At 47.7% G+C, this 19297-nt stretch overlaps 1 protein-coding gene across 1 annotated transcript in view; it reads right to left on the reverse strand.

Moving 5' to 3' along the window:
- Positions 1-907: 907 nt before the first annotated feature.
- The window catches only part of GAB2 (GRB2 associated binding protein 2), a 98100-nt gene continuing 79710 nt past the window's right edge, over positions 908-19297 (reverse strand). The window contains 8 exon segments of the mRNA XM_042791983.1: positions 908-8187; positions 10002-10127; positions 11008-11110; positions 13020-13110; positions 14111-14393; positions 15138-15232; positions 16273-16768; positions 16770-16860. Of these exon segments, the coding sequence (XP_042647917.1) occupies positions 8044-8187; positions 10002-10127; positions 11008-11110; positions 13020-13110; positions 14111-14393; positions 15138-15232; positions 16273-16768; positions 16770-16860 (1429 nt within the window). The 3' untranslated portion in view covers positions 908-8043.

The raw sequence follows: 19297 nt of genomic DNA on the forward strand, positions 1-19297 counted from the left end.
ACTTGGACACTGAGCCATTGACTGCAATTCTTTTGACATGGCCATCCAGCTAATTCCTTATCTATCTAGCAGTCCATCCATCAAACCCTTATCTCTCCAATTTAGAGGTAAGAATGTTATGGGGGTTATATCAAAGGCCTTACAGAAATCTAATATAGCATTAGCATAGTATGTTACTTTCTATTCTATACCAATTATAGTATATACTCTATTAGTATTAGTGTTAGAAATGAGTAATACTTGTATATGGTAAAGTATATACTATAGTACATATGATAGCATAGGCCGTTAGTGTCACACATGTCTCTGGCTGAGGAGAGCCCACAGTGGAGTCCTCAGCTCCAGGTTTGGGATCCCAGGTGTGCTACAGATGTGAGGTGATGCTACTCCTCTCTAAAAAAGGGGGTTACAGGGACTGTGGTGCAGGCAGGTGTCTTTCCCCAAGTGTCTATTTTTTTTAAAAAAGTGGATGTAAGTGTCTTGAAGGGGGGTAGTGTTGAGCTTTTAACTCTGGGGAAAAATATTTGGTTTTGTGCTTGGGTTTTATGGGTGGTGTCCTGAGCTGGGGCTCACAAGTGTTGAGCTACTGATGGGTGAGGAAGGAAGCATTTGGCCCCACCTTGCACACACCAAAGTGTATCCCTGGAGCAGATATATAATTTGAAGTTCACTTCAACTGCTTAAAAACACACAGTTTGGGTTCTGGTATCAGGAAGATCCCTAACTGCATCCTAAAGGCCCTCATTGCACAGACAGGACACCTGAAGCTGTAGGAGATACTTGGCAACTTGCTAGGAAGATGCTCTGAAAGCTTTAAAGGTGCTGTATAACTCAGCTTGATCTGGTCATTAATTCTCTTCTTCTCACCCCACTTTGAGTCCATGCTGGGAGTCACCAGTAAGAGATGTCTTTTTATCATTCTTTTATTTTCCTGTTGCTTTCCTGCTGCATATACAGTACTTAAAAATGAGATCACCTTCACGTCAGGCATGTACCATGTTTATTAACAGCAAAAAAAGTATTATCTAGGCTTCACTCAAGATCAATTTACAGGATAAATAATTGTTTCAAATTACTTAAAAAAAAAAACAAACAACAAAACCCCGAAGAATAAATTAATAACTTAAGTGATTAGCTGTCCACAGTGATTTGAAAACTTAATAACCATTCAAACAGTGACACCACAAGAAGACACGTACTGTACAGTTTGCCACAGTTTACTCTTGTCCTTCCTTCTACAAATGGAAAAAAAAAAAAAAATACTCCTCTTTAAGAACAGTCATAGGCTTTTAAACACACAAAAACATCTGTGCGAATTGGCTGCCGATGCAACGGCTTCAAAGCCACGGCTCCGACCCCCCCTCGCAGCAGGTTAAGAAACAAATGGAGAAAACTACCCTAATGTGGCTGGGTGTGTTCCCATGCAACGATGGCCGAAGTCAACCTCTTGACTTTGCCAAGGGCTGGGTTGAGTGGGACGTAACTAATCTAAAGGTTTGGTCCTAACCCTACGGGGTTCATCAACGAGCTCCCCATGGAGCCCAGGGGCCTGCTTCCTTCCCCTCTCCGCGATGTGCTTCAGCCACCACGTCCAAAGGGCTCTCAAACAAAACGTGGTATTTTCTGGGTCAATGTGGCAGCAGAACACTGAAACTGTGCAAATGGTTCTTCCCCCACCCACCTGGCTCAGGAGAAAACTCTGCTGAGTTTTTTCCACCTTGGTAATTAAGGATGTGGGCTTTTAATGAGTTTTGCAGAGTGGGATGTGCAGTGTCACATGTGATGCTGGGCATGACAACGGGGTACCACCACAAGCTGCCTGGATGTTGCATACAGACTCAAAACACCTCTTTGCATTATTAGAGGTCAATTAACTACACCTCATGATGCATCTGTGAGGTGGGGAAATAAGTGCTAAAAAATCTTCATTTTACAAGCCGGAGAAAAAGCAGGATACAGAGTTCAGCTGAACCCCCTCATCCCACCTGACAATAAAATGAGGTGTCATCCAAAGAACAACAAATAAAAAGATGGTTTCTTATCTCTTGGTCTTGGGGCAAACCTCTCCCATATAGTCAGCCCACTGGCCTACAAATGAACCCATTACATGTTAGCAATAGGCTGCATAAAAAAATTAAAAGCCAGCTGATTGAAAGCAAGTCCACTGAGAAACTCTTTTAGCTCAAGAGACGGAGCCATGTGGCCCAGTTTCTGCTCCAGATGTTGCTGTTTGGTGTTAAAATTTGGACACCATGTGCCAGGACCAGCTGGCTGTGGGTTGGCAGGGGGAGAGTTCCCTGGTCACACCTTGCTACATACCAACTTTTCTCAAAAGCAGCCACTGAAGTAGCAACCTGATAAAGAGTACAACTCTAGGAGTTGCAAACAAGGAGATAAAATTGCGACTATAAGGATGAGACACCAAGGACAAGCTGATATAGGGATGAACTGCTTCAGGCCAAGGAGAAATCATGACCAAAAGGTGCATGTCTCTACATGCAAGAGCCTCATTAACAATTGCAAGATCACTGAGTACATATGGGGAGGTTGGTGCTTTCTGGGCAGAGAAGAGAGGCATGCAGACTCACCAGGGACCCTAAACTGTTTTATTGGCCTTTGTGATTTGCTGCTGGACTGGTCCCTCTGAATTTTTTGACATCTCTTTAATGGCAATGAGTGTCCTTTGGCTGGGGTTGGGTTTGGATGCTGCTTTTCACCATTCTCATTACAAGTAGGGCTTCTCCATTGGCACAGCCCCACTGCATCATCTCATCCAGACTACATTGCTCCAATGGGACACACAGTGTGGGTAAGTGTCAACTTTTACATAGAACAGCAACCTCACGGGGCGTGAAAACATCAACACAGTGCAAGCATGACTTCAGAAAACCATCCTCTCATTTGCCTCCTAGGCCAGGACCTAAGAGCTATTTGAACATCTTCGCACCAAAGGCTACCACCACATAACACTTGGGCATGGCTCTACCCCTTCCAAGGAGCCATGCTCAGTGCGTGGCCAAAGTGAGCCAACTCTTCCTGATATGTTCAAGGGACTGGGACTCCAGGGTGTAGGGGCTGGTGTGGGACTGCAGAGAGCTCTGGCTTGATGTCTATCCTAATAGGTTTACAGGTTCAAGATGTCCCCCAGTTTCTCAGACTGTGTGTCCGTGTCCTGGATGACTTGGACTGGGCCAGCCAGCCCTCTCCCAGGTGCAATGATGGCCCCAGTGTGGATTAGGTCCCCTCACTAGGAGGAATGGCCTTAGCGGTTTTGCTGTGCCTTGCCACTTGGCTTCATGGCCAGAGAAGAGGCCCTGGTCCTGTTTCGGATGCTGTAGGGCTCTAGGAAATACCTTGGGCCTCTTCCCTCACATGGAGAAGTCTTTGCTCAGCCCCAGTAGAACAAGGTCTCAGGGTAAATTGGAGGAAAGAGATGTCTCTAGTCCCACCTCCTGATCCAAGCAGGGTCAGGTATGGGGTTGATCCAGCTTGGTCTTGAAAAGCTCCAAGGATGGAGGTGGCACCTTGTGGAACAACCCTGTGAAGCCATGGCACCGCTGCCCCATGACCATCTCATTGGAGCCCCACAGCAAGGTGTCTCCCAGGATGTCTGGGTCCCCATCCATTTCTGGTAGGGGTTCTGCGCAGATCAGAGCCGGCTGAATGGACCAGGGCTCCCTGAAAGCCAGAGCACCGAGGCATCATATTGTCAGGCAAGAAGACCCCTTTGTGGGTGAAGTGCCCTGGGTAAGTCCCAAGAGTGGTGGGAGCTCCCCTCCCACCAGTGCATGGCTTTTACTGAGCAAATCCTCACTCCATAATCCACAAATCTTCTCTATATATCCGCTTTGAGACTCATGCCAAAGCAGCACGTGGTGAGGACTAAGACTCAAGTCTTGATGGCAAACTCCCCTGCCTTCTCTCCTCCCAGCCCCACGTTACCCCATTTATAACCCTTAGTCAGTGGCTGGTGGGCCTGGGTCCAAATCCATCCCAGTTAGACCCCAGTCAACCCAAGCCTTAGCTATCTTTTGATTCTGGCTCTGGATTTGGCCCTATCTGACAGATACTTAGCTTTGATCTGGAACAATCTGCACTCACACATATTTTCTTTCTCCGACTTGAGTCTAAGCCTAAGCCTGACATCCACTTAGAGCTGGAAATGTATTTCCCACCAAACACTCATATGTCAGTTCAGAGCAAATCAGCTTCAAGGCAGCTCACACGTCTCATCAGACAGAGGAACCATGAGCAGCAGTTGCACACTCACATCAAGGGAGTCACTTTTGGAGACTACTGCTTTTAAAACCACCAGCTTAGTCATTTTAAAGCTCAGAGAGAGATTTGAGCAATGGCCTTGATACTTCATAAAACTAAATACTGAGGTCATGATGCTTGTCCCACAGGCAACCCTTCTCCATGAGCGCGCACACACACACACATATGCAAGCACATCCCTTTTCTTAAATGGGACCACAGAGCTGAAGAGCAGGCTCTGACGTGAAGACTCAAGCCATTTTAATTGTAATTAAAATGAATCATTTGCAATGTTCTCAGCTTCCTAAAATACCTATTTCTAACAAAAGAGTCAGTCATACTTGAGCATCCAAGTATAGAGTGGATGTGATAAACTCAATGCCTTCAGGACAAAGTTCTTGGCAGTCCATGTAATTAAACCAGCTGCTTTTCAATATGGTTTAAGACTAAATACTGCATAAACATTAATCATCAGGGACTGCTGTAATCAGCTCGGCAACCATCAGGAATGACTATTTCCACTGCAGCAATTGATTACTTAACGGCTTTCAGGAGGGGTTGATATAGTCATGTCTGTGGCAATGGATAGAGTCTATGGGCTGATATTTAATTTGGAGGAGCCATTTGCCTGGTGATTAGCAGGGCCAAAAAAATGGACAAATATATCTTTCTGGGAAAACATAGGCCTCACTTTAAAGCAGAGAGGGACCAGCAACCAGAAGCTGCAAAATAGCTACTTTGGGGCTCTTTTGGTCCTTGCTCTGCCAAATGCAAAGGGTCACTTTCTGGGTATGATCATGAAAGCAAATCAAAACAGGGTGGGCTGAGACTGGGAAAAGAACTATCCCGTGCCAGATCTTGCCCCATAAACAAATGAAGATATTTATGGGATGTGGAGAAAAAGGACTAGTTTCTTTGGTACCATGAAGAGCTTTTCCAATATTAATGCTTTGGGAGTGGGCACTGGATGCACCTAGTCCCAGCATAGAAGCACAGGGCACTGACTCAGAAAAATTCACCCCAATCCGTTGTGATGTCTCTCAAGCCACTGCACCATCAGAAATGACTACTGCTGCTGCCTCCCCCTCGCCTGCTCACTTTCAGGGTACTTTTGGGACTTGTTATGTTCCCCATCTCCCAGGTGGAGAAAAAGACTCAATCTGAGCACAGGCTACCACTTGATTTCTCCAGGCTTTTGGTCTAGTTCAAGATTTCAGTTTCATCTTGAGAGTAGTTGCACTGTTTTATTGAGAGAGACCCAAAGCAGCATAAAGAGCTATTCCCAAAATTGCTGCTGCAATCCACCCCAGAGGTGGCTGCGTTTTAGTGTGAAAGGAGAACAGCACAATTTTGGCAGGGAAATACATCCAGAGTGCACCATAATCCTTCTGACCCAACCTCACCTTCCTTTGTGTCCACCTAACAATTTAGAGGATGAAATACGAAAAAAATCAGCTTCCCACTTGAGTCACATTTGCTTTTGGGTGGGGATGGAGAGCTCACTCCCAGCTGGGTGAATGCATGCTTCAGTGGGCTCTGGGTCAGGCCCAATGTTTAGTCTCCCCTGAGATACAGTGATGAAAGGGGCTATAGAAATATGAAGCACTGTACTCTGGTCTTAATTTCATTATCTCACTATGAAAGCGTGCAAGCCCCCAACGAGAGGCAAGGGCCCTTGCACGCTCTAACACACTCCTCAACCTTCAGAAAGCATCTGGCTGTGCTAAATCTTCCCCTTTGGGTCTTTTTTTTTTTTTTTTTTGTAGATGATTATTATTTTCACCATGAGCATTAGGATATTTGTTTCATTATTTCTGTAAAAGGCCAACACTTCATTGTCTTAAAAAGGGTGTCAGAGCTTTCCATTAATATCCTTCCCTTTCATGGCACATGAGAAGAAAATATAAACTGCTGTTGGAAGTTCAAGACTTACTTTACCAGCATGCAGCTCTTAGGAGACTGCTATCCTGTCCCTGTGTGGGTGACATCTGGCTCTTTTCAGACTCAGGCCAAGCTTAAACAAATGTGTTAATGCTTAAGCGTCAATAATCAATACAACTTGGTGGTGTTGGTAGAACATAGAGCCTGTGGTGCTGGGAGGAGTTCAGCTTGCAGAAAGAATAGCTCCAGCTATTTGATAAATATTATTACCTAATATTTCTAATGTCTCCTTCATTTGGCTGTTGGTTTGCAGTTGGCCTGTTTATTCGTGTCAGCACTTGCTGTCTGGCAATCAGACTGCTCCATGGCAATCACTAGTCCTTCCTGTTTTCATGAGATCATGAATTATTATCTCTGCAGTAAACTGTCTCTTCCTTCTTGGCTCTCTGCGCCTGGCAGCTGTCTGGGGAGCGATCCCAAAGCCTGGATGTGTCAAGGATGTTGTATAGGGGCAACAGCAGATTCCCGCCCATAATTAGAGCCTAGGGTTGTTAACATCAACAAGCGCCATTTTTGTGTTGAAGAAACATTGCTGAAGATGGGGAGAAAATATCTAGTCCAGCCCTTTGCACGCACCACAAACCAACCATAATGCTACAACAAAGCTAATATTGAAACACCTTGCCCTGACTCTCCTTACTGGCCCCTTCCCAAGCCTAAGGCCTCACCATCAACCAACATTCCAATTACTCTACTCCTTTCCTCCAAGATACATTCCACAGGACCTTCTCACTCAAGACCAGCCTCTGCAGTACAGCATCCAACTTCTCCCAGTCCTTGCAACAGCCTTCCACTCGCCCCTTGTCACTCATCCTCATGCCAGTCCAGATATATAGGGTCTCCAGAACCTCCCTGTCCACCTCGTACTCAACCACAGAGCTTCTTATGACGGCAACAGATGTAGGACTCTCACTCTATGCGTTTCTTTTGGTGCCACAAAGGGCAGATTTTGGTTCTTGGGGCCAGATTCACAGGTAATTGGTTTCAGATAGGCAGTGGGTTAGTGCTTAAATTCTGCCACCCAAAGCCAGTATCTCCAGCCCATTGACTCTGAGAGATGCTGGAGAACATCAACAGCAGAAGACACACCAGCAAACTTGGCTGTTTCATGCATGCACTTATGTATGTGAGCATATGGTGGCATATATGTGTGTGTGTATGATGGGGCAAGTCTTGGGCTTCTAAGTCACCTCAGTGGGACAGTCTGGATGTTTTTCAAGCTCCTGAATGTTAACAATCACAACCAGAACCATGGGGGCTGTCCCAACAGGAGAATAGCCCTCAGAGGTTTTGAACATAGTATTTACAAGAGATGGGACAACAAAAGTGATTTCAAAAGAAATGGTCTTTGCTCAGTTTTGGGCCTGGGAGGAGGTAGAGAAGTAGGCAACCATAGGGAGTGGGGAATCAGAGCTGGGGAATTATGTCCTGTGAGAGTTACTGCAAACCTGCATGGTATGGTTTGGGGTACCGAATAGAAGACGGGGAGAGATGATGCAGTGTTAGCACATACAAGGTGGCTTTAATAGCTGTAAGCAAAAGATGTGTAGGGTGAAACCTGTATTGCTGAGTTGAAGTTCCTGGATAGTTCATCCAGCAGCTAAAGCACAAACCTAGCCACCGAAAGTAGTTGGTCTTTATCACTGGCAAACAGTATCCGCCAAGTCTTCCCCTGAAAATAAGTTTTTTTTTTTTTTGTCTTAAAATGAAAAAAAATTATGAAGGCTCCCTCACCTCCACAGACAAGTCTTAGAAATCCAGCCCAAGTGGAGCTGGCAGCCTGGAGGGGCCCCAGCTGGGGAAAACTGCTGAGACATTTGCCTGTTTCGCCGCCTTCCCCAGGTGCTACTGCTTCGTGTTCTTGGCGGGCTCTGAGGACTGCCGCACGTCAGTCCACTCCTGCATGGTGCTCTGAAGCGCCTGTGTCTTCTCCTTGTCCACTTGCACATAATCAACCTTCTCGTCCGAGGCGACCGATGAGGTGGAGGGCTGCAGGGAGAAGAAACATGGGCACTGCCTCATCACTCATCTGGTCCCCGCTCTTCCCTCTCACTCCTTCCCTCAGCATCACTATAGGGTGCTGCAAGGCCGCTGGCATCTCCCACGCTTTCTTGCAGATTCCATAGCTCAACACCCTCCCTCTAACCTCCCCAAGGGGCTTGGATGAAGGATTTCAGTCTGCTCTGCATCTTGCTTGCATGAGACTGCAGTGTAATGGAAGGGTAGAAACTGGCACCTGGGTCTCGACCTTCCCACCAGCTCTGGGGCACGAATGTTTGGTTGCAGTTGTAGTATCTAACTGCTTAGATTTCAAACTCAGCAGTTGTATCTTGCTCATTTTCTTGTAAAGAGCTCAAGAACTCTTATAGATACACATAAAAATCCCAGCTCTATCCTTCTTAGCTGTGCTGACCTACAGGCCTACGGCAATAGATTATTTTCATCCCCAAAACAACAAATATGTTTGCAGGTTCACCCACAAGACCTGTTGAGGAAGAAGGAGATACTTTTCTGTAGTTTCTTGAGTCGTAGAACTTGTCTGCCTCTATAGGCATTTCAGAGGACCCTCCAGCTGCTTGCAACTGGAGCCAGAGGATGTTTTCTAATGGTCTAAAACCACTTTTCCAGGTTGGGATGTAATTTAAATAACTAATGCCTGCAGAAATATTGCTGGGCAGAAAGAAACAATCAAAGGCTAACTTTCAAATCATAAAAAGACCTAACCAGTGGGATGCTTTGCCAATGAAACAAGTCAGTGTTTGAGAAATTTGAGGCCAACTCACAGATGGTTCCCACACAGGCTTATACAATGCCTTGTCCTTCACCATCCCCTTGCTCTGGTGCTGCTTTACTTGAGCCAGTCTCTCCTTCCACCTCTCAGTTTTCTCAGGGTGGTAACCAGCAGGACCTGCCTTTGGTCCCATCCCAGCCCACTCTGTCACCCTTGGGTGTCCTCTTCATCTTGGTATGTGGTCTTGCTAGGGAGGTTGTGAATTCTCCATCATATGAGACTTTTAAACCTCATCTGTCCCCTCAAGAGAGACGGTTTCCTTTGGATGTGGGAATGCCCTGAGGCCCTCCCTTGCCCTATTTTCCTAGGATTCACTTTAAGACTGGTGCTTGTTTCCACCGTGTATGAACCTGGAGAAAATTCACCAACATCTGGGTCTTTAGGAGTTTCCCCTTCTGCATTTCCACATGATGCTTGGCAGAAACATCCCATTCCCAACCCATCTTCTCCCCACAGCTCTTTCTCACCAGGCAATGGCTTGATCAGCTCAACATAATCTAGCTTTTAGAACATCAGCTTCACTTTTTGAAAGCAGTTTGTACTTCTCCTGCCCAAATGGCCTTTAAAAGCACCTGACTGGCAGGAGACAAGTGCCCAGCATTTTCTGAATGAGCTTCTGAAAGTATCTCAGGTGGAAAACCTAAGTCTGGTTTTGGAGGACCTGTTGTTCTGAAGGAGGAAAAAGAATTTTCTGGTACTTTTTGGGATACCTCCTGACAACTTTTGAATATACAATCTCCAGATGAATTTCTGGTCTCATCAGCATCCCTGAACCCCTGCACATCCATGCTTCTTGTGAAACTTGCAGCAAGGCTGCAGACATATGCAACAGAGACCAAGTCTGACCTAGAATAAATACAGAAGCAAATCTTCAGGAAAAATCAAGCCTCTGAGGTTACTGTGTCACATTACCAACCCTGCTCAAGGCTTTGGACCATGCTGTTGCCAATGAGCATAAAAACCCTTAAAAAATGCATCACTTTTAATCAGAAGTTTATAAAATCCCCCATACCTTTCTGTGTGGCCCTGGTGAGCTTGGCTGGAAGTCCAGGGCCAGATAATCCACACTCCCTGAACTCTTTTTAGGTGCTGGGCTGTTGGTGCCACTAGGAACAGGAGAAGCAGAAATGGGGTTTTGCTAATGCAGGGAAGAGACAGGAGAGATAATGAGGATTAAAATGGGAAGAAGGAAAAAAAAAAAAAAAGGAATTAACATAAATCTGGCAACAAAATGCCTTGGTGGTACTTTTAAGAGAGGTTGCAGCCTGGATATGTTCTCATCTGCCTCTCTGGGACCAGGATGTGCAGAACCCCTGGGGGACTATACATATTGTATATTGTGCTAACAAATATTTCAAGCTCATGCTCTTGATTTTATGTATTAGAGCAGTTCTGCTGCCTTTGTGCTGATTTTATTCACATGCCTGACATCAGACATGAGCTTCAGCATTTCCCAGGAACCACACCTCAGCGAGACCAGACCAGCTCTGGGATCTTCACTAATCACAACCACACTACACAGAGCACAGATTTCTTCTATCCCTTTAGTTACACAGCCTGAAAAATATGCTTCAAGTCAACAGCTTTGCAAAGAGAGACAAAATCCCCTCCCTGTAAGCAGTGCCACTCCCTGCTACTGCTCTGATAGCCCCTGCCCTCCACACAAACATGATGTCAGAACCTATTAGGGGAAAAAAAAAACCAAACTGAAAAAAATCAACTTAAATTAAGAAAATAGACAGTGACAGTCCATAGATGGTTTTATCCCCTCTTAATTCCTGGCAAAGCAGATGATATATGTTCCTGCTCTCATAAACAGTTAAAACCCCAATGGGACGTGTCATTTTAGGAACTGAAAACCACTGTTTCGTGCATGTAGGGATGTATGGAAGGATGTACACCACGTTTATCACAGTGCTATCTGAGCACTCTCTTGTCATGAGCTAGGAATGTGTTTGCAGAGCTGGGGAACATATATGTCTTGCCAGGACCATATATCTTAGCTGTGGGGCCCTTACCATCGCCACGTAGTTCTCCTCGCTGTCTCCTGAGTCAGTGCTGGTGATGCTCTGGGAGGAGACAGGACGACAGTATTGCAAAGAGCCGGCATGGAAGGTCTGGCTGTAAGGACAAGGGTCAGTGTGTTAACGATGGTAGTAGATGCTGCTTGTCCATTGCCAAGGAGGGACGGGAGAGGGCAGCACATGATGCCTCCGAACATCATCATGCTCAGATCTAGAGACTGGGCATGACGAAGATTTGGTGGCATTGAGGTTCTCCTAACCTGACCTTCCCATGGTTCAGAAATCACTGGGTTTGGTCTTCTTCTTTTGTTCTGTTTGGCTGTTGTTGTTTTTTTGTTTTGTTTTGGTTTGGTTTGGTTTTTTTTAATTTTTTTTTATTTTATTTCTAGGAGTTCTTAATAACACTTTTCTTGCTATGTACCCATAACTCTTGCTATCAGCTACATAAATCCATGAACTCTTATCTCACAGGAAGTATTTAATTGTGGAAGACACAGGGCCAGCCTCATCGCAGCTTCTCACCTCCAGCCTCACTGCAGCTCCAGGATTTGTTTACTGTGTGGGGCCCTATCCAAATTTTTTGCTGGAAAACAAAACCTCTGAGGCATTGTCTTGCTTTCAATTGGCCAAATCTAATTATACAGAATAACATAATGCAATCAGCGTCTGGCATTAAAGCTTGCGTCTTAAAAAGCTATTTGTTGCCTTGCAGTAAAGGCAGGGTCGTATGATCAGCTGATAAGGGAAAAATCCATTAGCTTCTCCAGGGTCGGATGTCTTGTCAATCAAAACCCGCTTGCTGTTTCCTGGTGCAGTGATTTCAGCACACAGCGCTCATGCCCTGCAGTCAGTCTCCACACAATCCAATTTATTAGAGGAGTCATAGCAGCCAAGCTTTGCTTCTGCCTTTCATTGGACAACATCAGACCACGAATTAGCAGCAGAACTGGAATTGTGCGAATCCTGTTATTTTTGGCCAGCAGACTTTGCTCTGAAGTGCTTTGGTTTCATTTTGCAGACTTCCTTCAGGCTAGGCTTTGCTTTCAAGGCAATCAAAACACAGCTTGGTCAGATCCTGCGAGTGTCACCCTGCATTTTGAGACTACAGCAGTTTTTTGGGGGGCAGGGCTGGATGTGAAATAATGCCCCGCACCCCCAGCGTGGCAGAGTTGGGGTGGCTCAGCTGGGTCATGAGTCACAGTGGACCACAGGTCCTGTGTCAGGAACCACAGCTCTCCAGGAGTTGTCAGATCCCATAAATAGGAAATGTCTTCAAGAGATCTTAATTAGCTGCTTGGCCACATGCTGAGCTTTCATGTGAAATCCCGGCCTAAATGAATTTATCTTCCTCCCACCAGCTGTGATGTGGGGAAATATGACTCCGGCTCTTACAACACCTGACTAAGCTTGTGAGGGGTCCAAGAGAGGAGCCCCTCTCCTTTCAACACCATCTGACCCAGGTCCTAAGTCTGGCCATGATGTGACCAAGGAAAACCCTGAGCCCCAAATCGCCATGGTGTGTCCGGATGTTTTAGGATATAATTACTCCATAAAATGCCCCTCTTCCCAGATAGCTCCTGCTGGTCCCTGATGGGGGGTAAGGTGTTGGGCAAAGTGGACTTTCAGCTCAGTGCAGATGTTTGCATGGCATGACCCAGCTCTGCAGCTCCTGTTTCTAAAATTGGCAAAGAGCACAATGAGGGCTGAAGGGATCATCCAGCTTTTGGGAAAATTTGGCTCTGCATCCAAAGTCTGGGCTCACTTCTAGCTTGATTTGAGATGGCCCATGAGAAACACGCCCCTTCAGCAAAAAGAGATGGTGGGCCAGAAGAAACCTCTGCAGCAAGCGAAGGCGGAAGGGCATCCAACATCCCCTTTGCATTCAGCCAGAGATGTTTAAACCGTGGCAGAGGTGACAATGTGGCTACATGTGGACACCAGCAAGAGTAGGACCAGAGATCTGCTGTTGCAACAAAGCAAGAATTTGTACCCCAACCATTACTCACGTTGGCCTGGACCAGGATTTTGTAACCGGCGATTTGAAGGGAAGCTCATCGATGACAGTGTTGTTCCTCAGGTCCAATGGTGATGGCTTTGCTGGGGAGAGGAGAAGCCTTTATTCAGTGGCAGCACATTCCTACAATTCAGCATCCATGATTGGCATGGGAGGGTCCCCAACAGATTGTTGGTTGGTTCCATTCTTCTAATCAGCCCCCAAGCCCTCCTTGCTGATGACAAATACCCCCAACCAAAATCCGTGCACTTATTTACACCAGGACTGGGAGAAAACGGGGAATTTCTTTCTCTGACTCACAGCCCCAAAGTGGATGGGTAGCCCCAAAAGGACAATGTACATCCCAGGGAATGGAGATCTGCTAAAAATGCCCAAACCCCAGAGTATAATAAATACATTAATTATGAAGCTGTGATAACGCATTAGATGGGGACAAGACCAGGCTCTGCCAGCTCTAAGCTGCCTCCAGCCAGAGTGTTTCCCCATTGGGAATGGGAAGGGACATCCGCAGGGTAACATAAATTTCTTTTCATGATGAGTGTTCGTTAGTGGAGGAGAAGACTGCTGTGCTCTGTCCCCAGCCCTTGCCTAGCACTTAGATGGGGTTAGGTGCTGACACCCTAATGATGGGACCCCTCCTCCTTGGCATCTCCTTGGTGACCTGCTGGCTGATGGTTTGGGGTGGGATTTGGAGGATGTAGGCAAAGCCCTGAGGTAAGAGCTGTCTAGATCCAGCCAGTAGGAAAGAGTAGGAGGAATTTGGTTTATCTGAATACAACAGAGAGACTCTGGAGTGGAGCGTAGGGAGAGGTGAAGGCAAAGGGGGTGAGATCCTGCCTGTGACATGTATCTCCTGTACAGGCCAGGAAGGGTTTGAGATAGGCTGTTCAAGCACCATGAAAGCTGCATTTGCACCATAGTCCTCCTGAAAGAATAAAGGGTTGGGGAAGATCTAGATCTGAAGGTCTGACTGTGCTGGCAGTAGCAAAGCACACACCACATAGGACTCTACTGATGTATTTAGAAGTATTACAAGAGTAGAAGGGTTCCTGTGAAGATTTGCTCACAAACAACTGTTCTTACCTTTACGGTCGGGTTTGAGATTGCGGTTGACTGGTGGGGGCTGGATTTCACTCAACCGTCTGTGGCACTGTGCCATGGCTCCTCCTTTATGCACGGGGAGGGTGGCCGAGGACAACCCCACCAGGTCAAAGTGATGCGGCCCAGGGCTCATGGGAATGTAGAGATTTTGGGCATTGTCGTTGGCTTTCTCAGTGTGGATCAGGGGTGAGGAACCAGGGTTCATGGGAACGTAGTTGTCCTCGGAGTCGGTGCTGTGGGAGCGGGCCACTGCTGCCTTGGCTTGCTGGGGGACAAGCAGGAGGATGTGCTGTGACCATAAAGACACTGCTAAACCCCATAGCACTATAAACCCTCTTCATCTCATCATCACTGGACATACACCCTGAGGTGAGACCAGCTCTAAAATCTCAGCACAGAGGGAAGGAATGGTCTGTCCCCTACTTGGTCATCAGTTCACACTGAAAGGGTCTACCTCTACTGTTTCCAAGACATTGCAACATCCTGAGTTCAGGGAAAGGTCTTAATTGCCCAGTCTTGACCGTCTTCTCATGATCAGAGTGAGCTGCAGAAGCACGCTTAACCTGGAAAGTAATTTTTCCCTGGGCTCTGGCCATGACTAAAATGAAGTATGAGAGGCTGCTTTAATGTCATTTCCAGCTCAGGAAGTCTTAGAAAGTGCACAAAAGAGGCTGTTCTGGCAACATGTCAAAATTCAGCTCAGCAGCATCCCAGGCTTTCAGGAAGAAGCCAAACTTCTGGGTGCTTTTTTCGGGTCAGAGCTCCAGGAAGATACACTCTGTGGAAGCACCCAAAGCAAAGCTTTTCATGTGGTGCTGGATTCAATGGTTGTCCCTCCATCTCTACCCTGCAGGCCACCATGGGTTTAACTGAAATCAGTAATAAAACCGTTCTTGACTTAGCTCTGCAGGACTGGGTTGTGAGGTCCAACCTGGAAACAACTTGTCTCTGAATCTGTAAGGTGCAAATGGTGCCTAAAGTGTGGTGGACGACTCCAAGACAAACTCACCAGGTAGGAGTTGTACCCATCGTTCATCGACTCGACTGACTGCACAGCACTGCTGCTCCCGTGCTGGGGGTATTCGTACGTCTCACAAGAAGAAGCTGCAACACAACCACAAATGCACAACATGTCCCAGAGCAACTGCTAATATAAGGGACCCCTGAAAACAAAATCCAGGTACTGGGAGGGCAGTATCTATTCTTGATGATTGAGATGCTGGTGGGAAGGCATGTTTTTTACCCTGTTACAGACTCCCTGCTATGCTCCCTCCTGATTAGCATCTCTCTAATGTGTCAATGCAACTGCATGTGCTGCACAGACCTAACCTGGTTCTGTCAAAGTAATGAAAAATCCCTGGGGTAAAGACGTCAGAGAAGGTAGATCACGGTGACAACATGGGGTTGAGCACTCTGTTACAGCTCCCTCAGCAGATATAAGGGCTGTCAGCCTCCGGTAAGGGGAGGATAGGGTCCTAATCTCTTAGACTTGTCTGTCTACTTCTCAGCATTGGTCTGATCTCAGAATAAATGTTGGTATTTAGGTAGTAGGAGATGGGAGAGGCATTTCAGAGAGCTGTGTGTATCATTTACAGTATGCTTTCTCTCCAACCACTTCTTCTAAGTTACTTTGCAACTATCTCATCCTAGGTACAAGGTTTGGGAAGGTCATGTTCATCCACAGCCCATCCATGGCCAATGGGAAGGGCGGCTCTGCTGCACTGGGGATGTTGGGCCTTGGAGGTGCGCAAAATTATGTACCTGTCTGGTGAGCAAAACCAAGTCTGAAGTACATTCTGATAAGCCTGGTTATGAATTAAAATAAAAGCAAGGTAAAAATGACTGAAATCACCAAAATCTGGTGAAGGGCTTCATGGACAAGCAGGTTTGGGCTTTTGGTTCAAGGCACAACACAACCAAGAGACAGTTGAACAGCTCCAGTGGGCAGAGCCTTATGGATGTCTTTCCCTGCCCGTTGCATACAAAACCCAGAGTCAGATCCTCACCGGGGAGAGCTTTTTTGTGTTCAACCCCCTGGTTGATGCCAACAGCCACCCCATCCCTACTGCAACCCAGTGGGATCACCCCATCCAAGGCTGCTAGATAGGACAAAGCCACCCCCTGCTCCCCACCTCCAAATTCACCTCGGTGCAGCCTGCTGTTCTCCACCGTCGGCAGTGTATTTCTCCGGGGAATGGTGGCTGCCATGGGGGCCAGCCCTAAGCTTTCACTGGGCTGGGGCCTCTGGGGTGGGCTGCCCCACCGCGGCTCCGTCTGCCCCGGTTTTGGGGGCCGCGGCGGTGGCGCGGCGGCCGAGTCACTGGCAGCCACAGCCAGAGCATTGTGGTTCTTGTCCAGTGTAAATGTCCTGGGGATCTGGTAGACGGAGAGCGGGGTGGCAGGGATGTCGTAGGAGTCCGTGGAGAGCTCCCCAAACTCCTTGCATAGGGTGTTGTTTGGAGTCTTGTAGGTGTAGACCTCCTCGTTATCCGTTTCAGAGCTGGTGAGGCTCGATTTGGGGTGGGTGTAGGAACCAAAGGCGCGTGGGAGGTCGTATGCACTGTCCCTGAACTCCGAGTTGTGCCGGCTGGGTTTTGGCAGGCTGTAAAAGCCATGGAGCTGCCCGCCAACCCCATTCACTGCAGTGCCCATTGCCCTGTGAGAGCTTCTGGACCGCTGTGTCACTCCGCATGAAGAAGGCAGATCTCGTGGCTTGGGAGAAGCTGGCACTCCTGCAGAGGAAGGGGAGAAAGGGGCTGAGATGGGGGAGAGCTGGTCCTGGGGTGCACTGAGCTCTGCTCCTCCTGTTTGTCAGCCTCCCAACCCGCACTTGCCCAACCCCAGGGGAACAGGAACCTCTCAGACTCCTCCAAACATGCCCACAAATCATTTTATCCTGGAACACTTTCAAAATGCCTGTCTCAGGTGGGAGGTACATGCACCCAGCTCCATGATAGGGCTACAGGCTAGAATAAGCCTTCTATCCAAACATAAATTGCTCCAAAAGGGCAATTTTCACATCAGCTGACAGCGACCCAAGACATGGCTGCAAAGAGACACCTCATCACCATCACCACCATGTGTTGGCTGCCTGTCCACAGTGCAGGAGGGAGGATTACTCTCACATCTGCCTTGCAAATATGTTTGAGAGGGACTGGAAAGACTCCTGATGGGGATTATTGAAAAGCCTCCAGCCATGCCACCACCCTGCCCTCTTGAAGGGCAAGCCCTGGAGAGGTGAGGACAATGTCCAGCTGGGATTTGGGGTTTGCAGCCCTGATCTGCAGCGGAGATAGAATGAACCTCAGGGCTTAATTCAGATTTATAAAAGCCCTTGAATCCCCCAGGGTGAGTAGGGCAGCACAATCACTAGGTCCATGCCTTGCTAATGATTCCTCAGTTTGTAATTCAGTCATGCCTGGGGACACTAGCCGGGATGGAGATCGAGCACTGAGGAGACCTCGGTCCTCTAACGACAGCTCATTAGCCACTGCTCCACCAATTCCCTCCAAGGTGTTTCATCTCCTGTTTTATCCCTCCTACTGCTTCCTCTTTCATCGCTCCAACATTGCAGAAGATGATGAGCCTCATGGGCTTGGCTCTGCCCCTGTAACCCCAGCAGATGATATTTTCTTGAGCCAGGAGGTGCTTGAAGTGGCCATTTGGGACTTTTTTCTCCCCCATCCTCAACCCCTGCCACTGCAAAGCAGCTCTCTATCGTGCAAGACTTGGGAAAATGCGAGCATCACTGCTGAATCTCTGGGACATGAGGGCAAGATGCAACAGAGCCAAGCATAGGTGATAACGATGCCTTTCCCTGAGCTGGCTGAAACAGAGTGGAAGAAGAAAATACGGCAAAGCTCTAAAAAAGGGTTACCCCACCATGAAGAATTAATGCACATGCACCAGGAGAGAGTGAGAGGTAGCCTTGGGCTGGGTCATTTTGCTTGCAGAGGTATAACCATGTGTGAGTCAGGCTTTTGGAGACCACAAGCTGACACCCAGAAAGGGCTCAGCCAGCCCCATGGAACAGAGTCCTGCCCTGTATCAGTCATTGTGCTAGGAAAAAGTGAAATGGTTATGGGAGGTTTTCCAGCTGTGTAAAATCACTGGGGAAGTGCCAGCCTGATGGGAAAAGCTGGGATACGCTGGTTTACACCGCTCAGGTGGGGTTGATGGTCTGCAGGGACAACAAGGACTCTGTTTCATGGAGCCAGCACGAGATGGCGCTCAGAAATAGGGCTTATTTGGGATAAAAACAAGTGATGCTGTGATATGACAAACGAATCCCTGCTGCCTTTGGAGCTCAGTCCACCCGGGAGATGTTTGGGCTCCGGCAGAGTCCTTTTGGCCAAGGACTTGAAACTTCTCATGGGTTAATTATTCAGCATTGCCCGCCAATTAGCTACTATTACCCTCATTTTATGGATGAGTAAAGTAAGAGCTCTGCAGCTGAAAGGGGAGGGATTCCTAGCAGTCCTGCAGCCTGGCCCCGTGCACTGGGCATCGATTGGGATGATTATTTCTGGCCCAGTTGCAGAAGCTGCCGCCAGCCAGTTTGTCTCTGCCCACCAAAGCACTGGTGCTTGTTCCCTCCTCCTCCAGATCACGCTTGGGTGGCTTTTAGGTATCCTCACAGCTGGACCGTCAGAAGTCCTTTTTTAAAACACAGTTCCATTAACTCCATCTGAATTTAATTTTTCTGAGCCTTTTTCTGTTGTTTATCGGGTAGGGAAAGGCAGCTGCAGCAGGAAAGCCCAGTGGAGGCTGCATCCCGGGCTCTGCTCTCACCTCACATCATCTGGGCTCCAACTGCCTCTCCCTCCCTCCCTCCTCGCCGCTCTTGCGAGCCAAAACTCTTTACGCCAAAAAACCTCCTCGCTATTTAAGGCAACTGGCTGGATGCGGAGGCGGAGAGCTGCCACTCGCTCAGGAATTGTGCACCACGGGCTGCTGCGAAGCCCAGCAGGGATGAATGGCAGGGCAGTGCAAATCCTGCCTATCCCATGCCCAGCCAATTTTTCTGGTTAAAGGCAGGAATTAGGGCCCCGTCTGAGGGATCAGAGCGCTTGAGGTTGGAAGGGATGTCTGGAGGTCACCTGGTCCAACATCCCTGTGCTCAAGCAAGGCCACCCAGAGCCAGTTACCCAGGACCATGTCCAGGTGGCT

This window comes from Tyto alba, unplaced genomic scaffold (assembly GCF_018691265.1).
Source record: "Tyto alba isolate M040663 unplaced genomic scaffold, T.alba_DEE_v4.0 Super-Scaffold_2, whole genome shotgun sequence".
In the NCBI taxonomy this organism is placed as follows: Eukaryota; Metazoa; Chordata; class Aves; order Strigiformes; family Tytonidae; genus Tyto; species Tyto alba.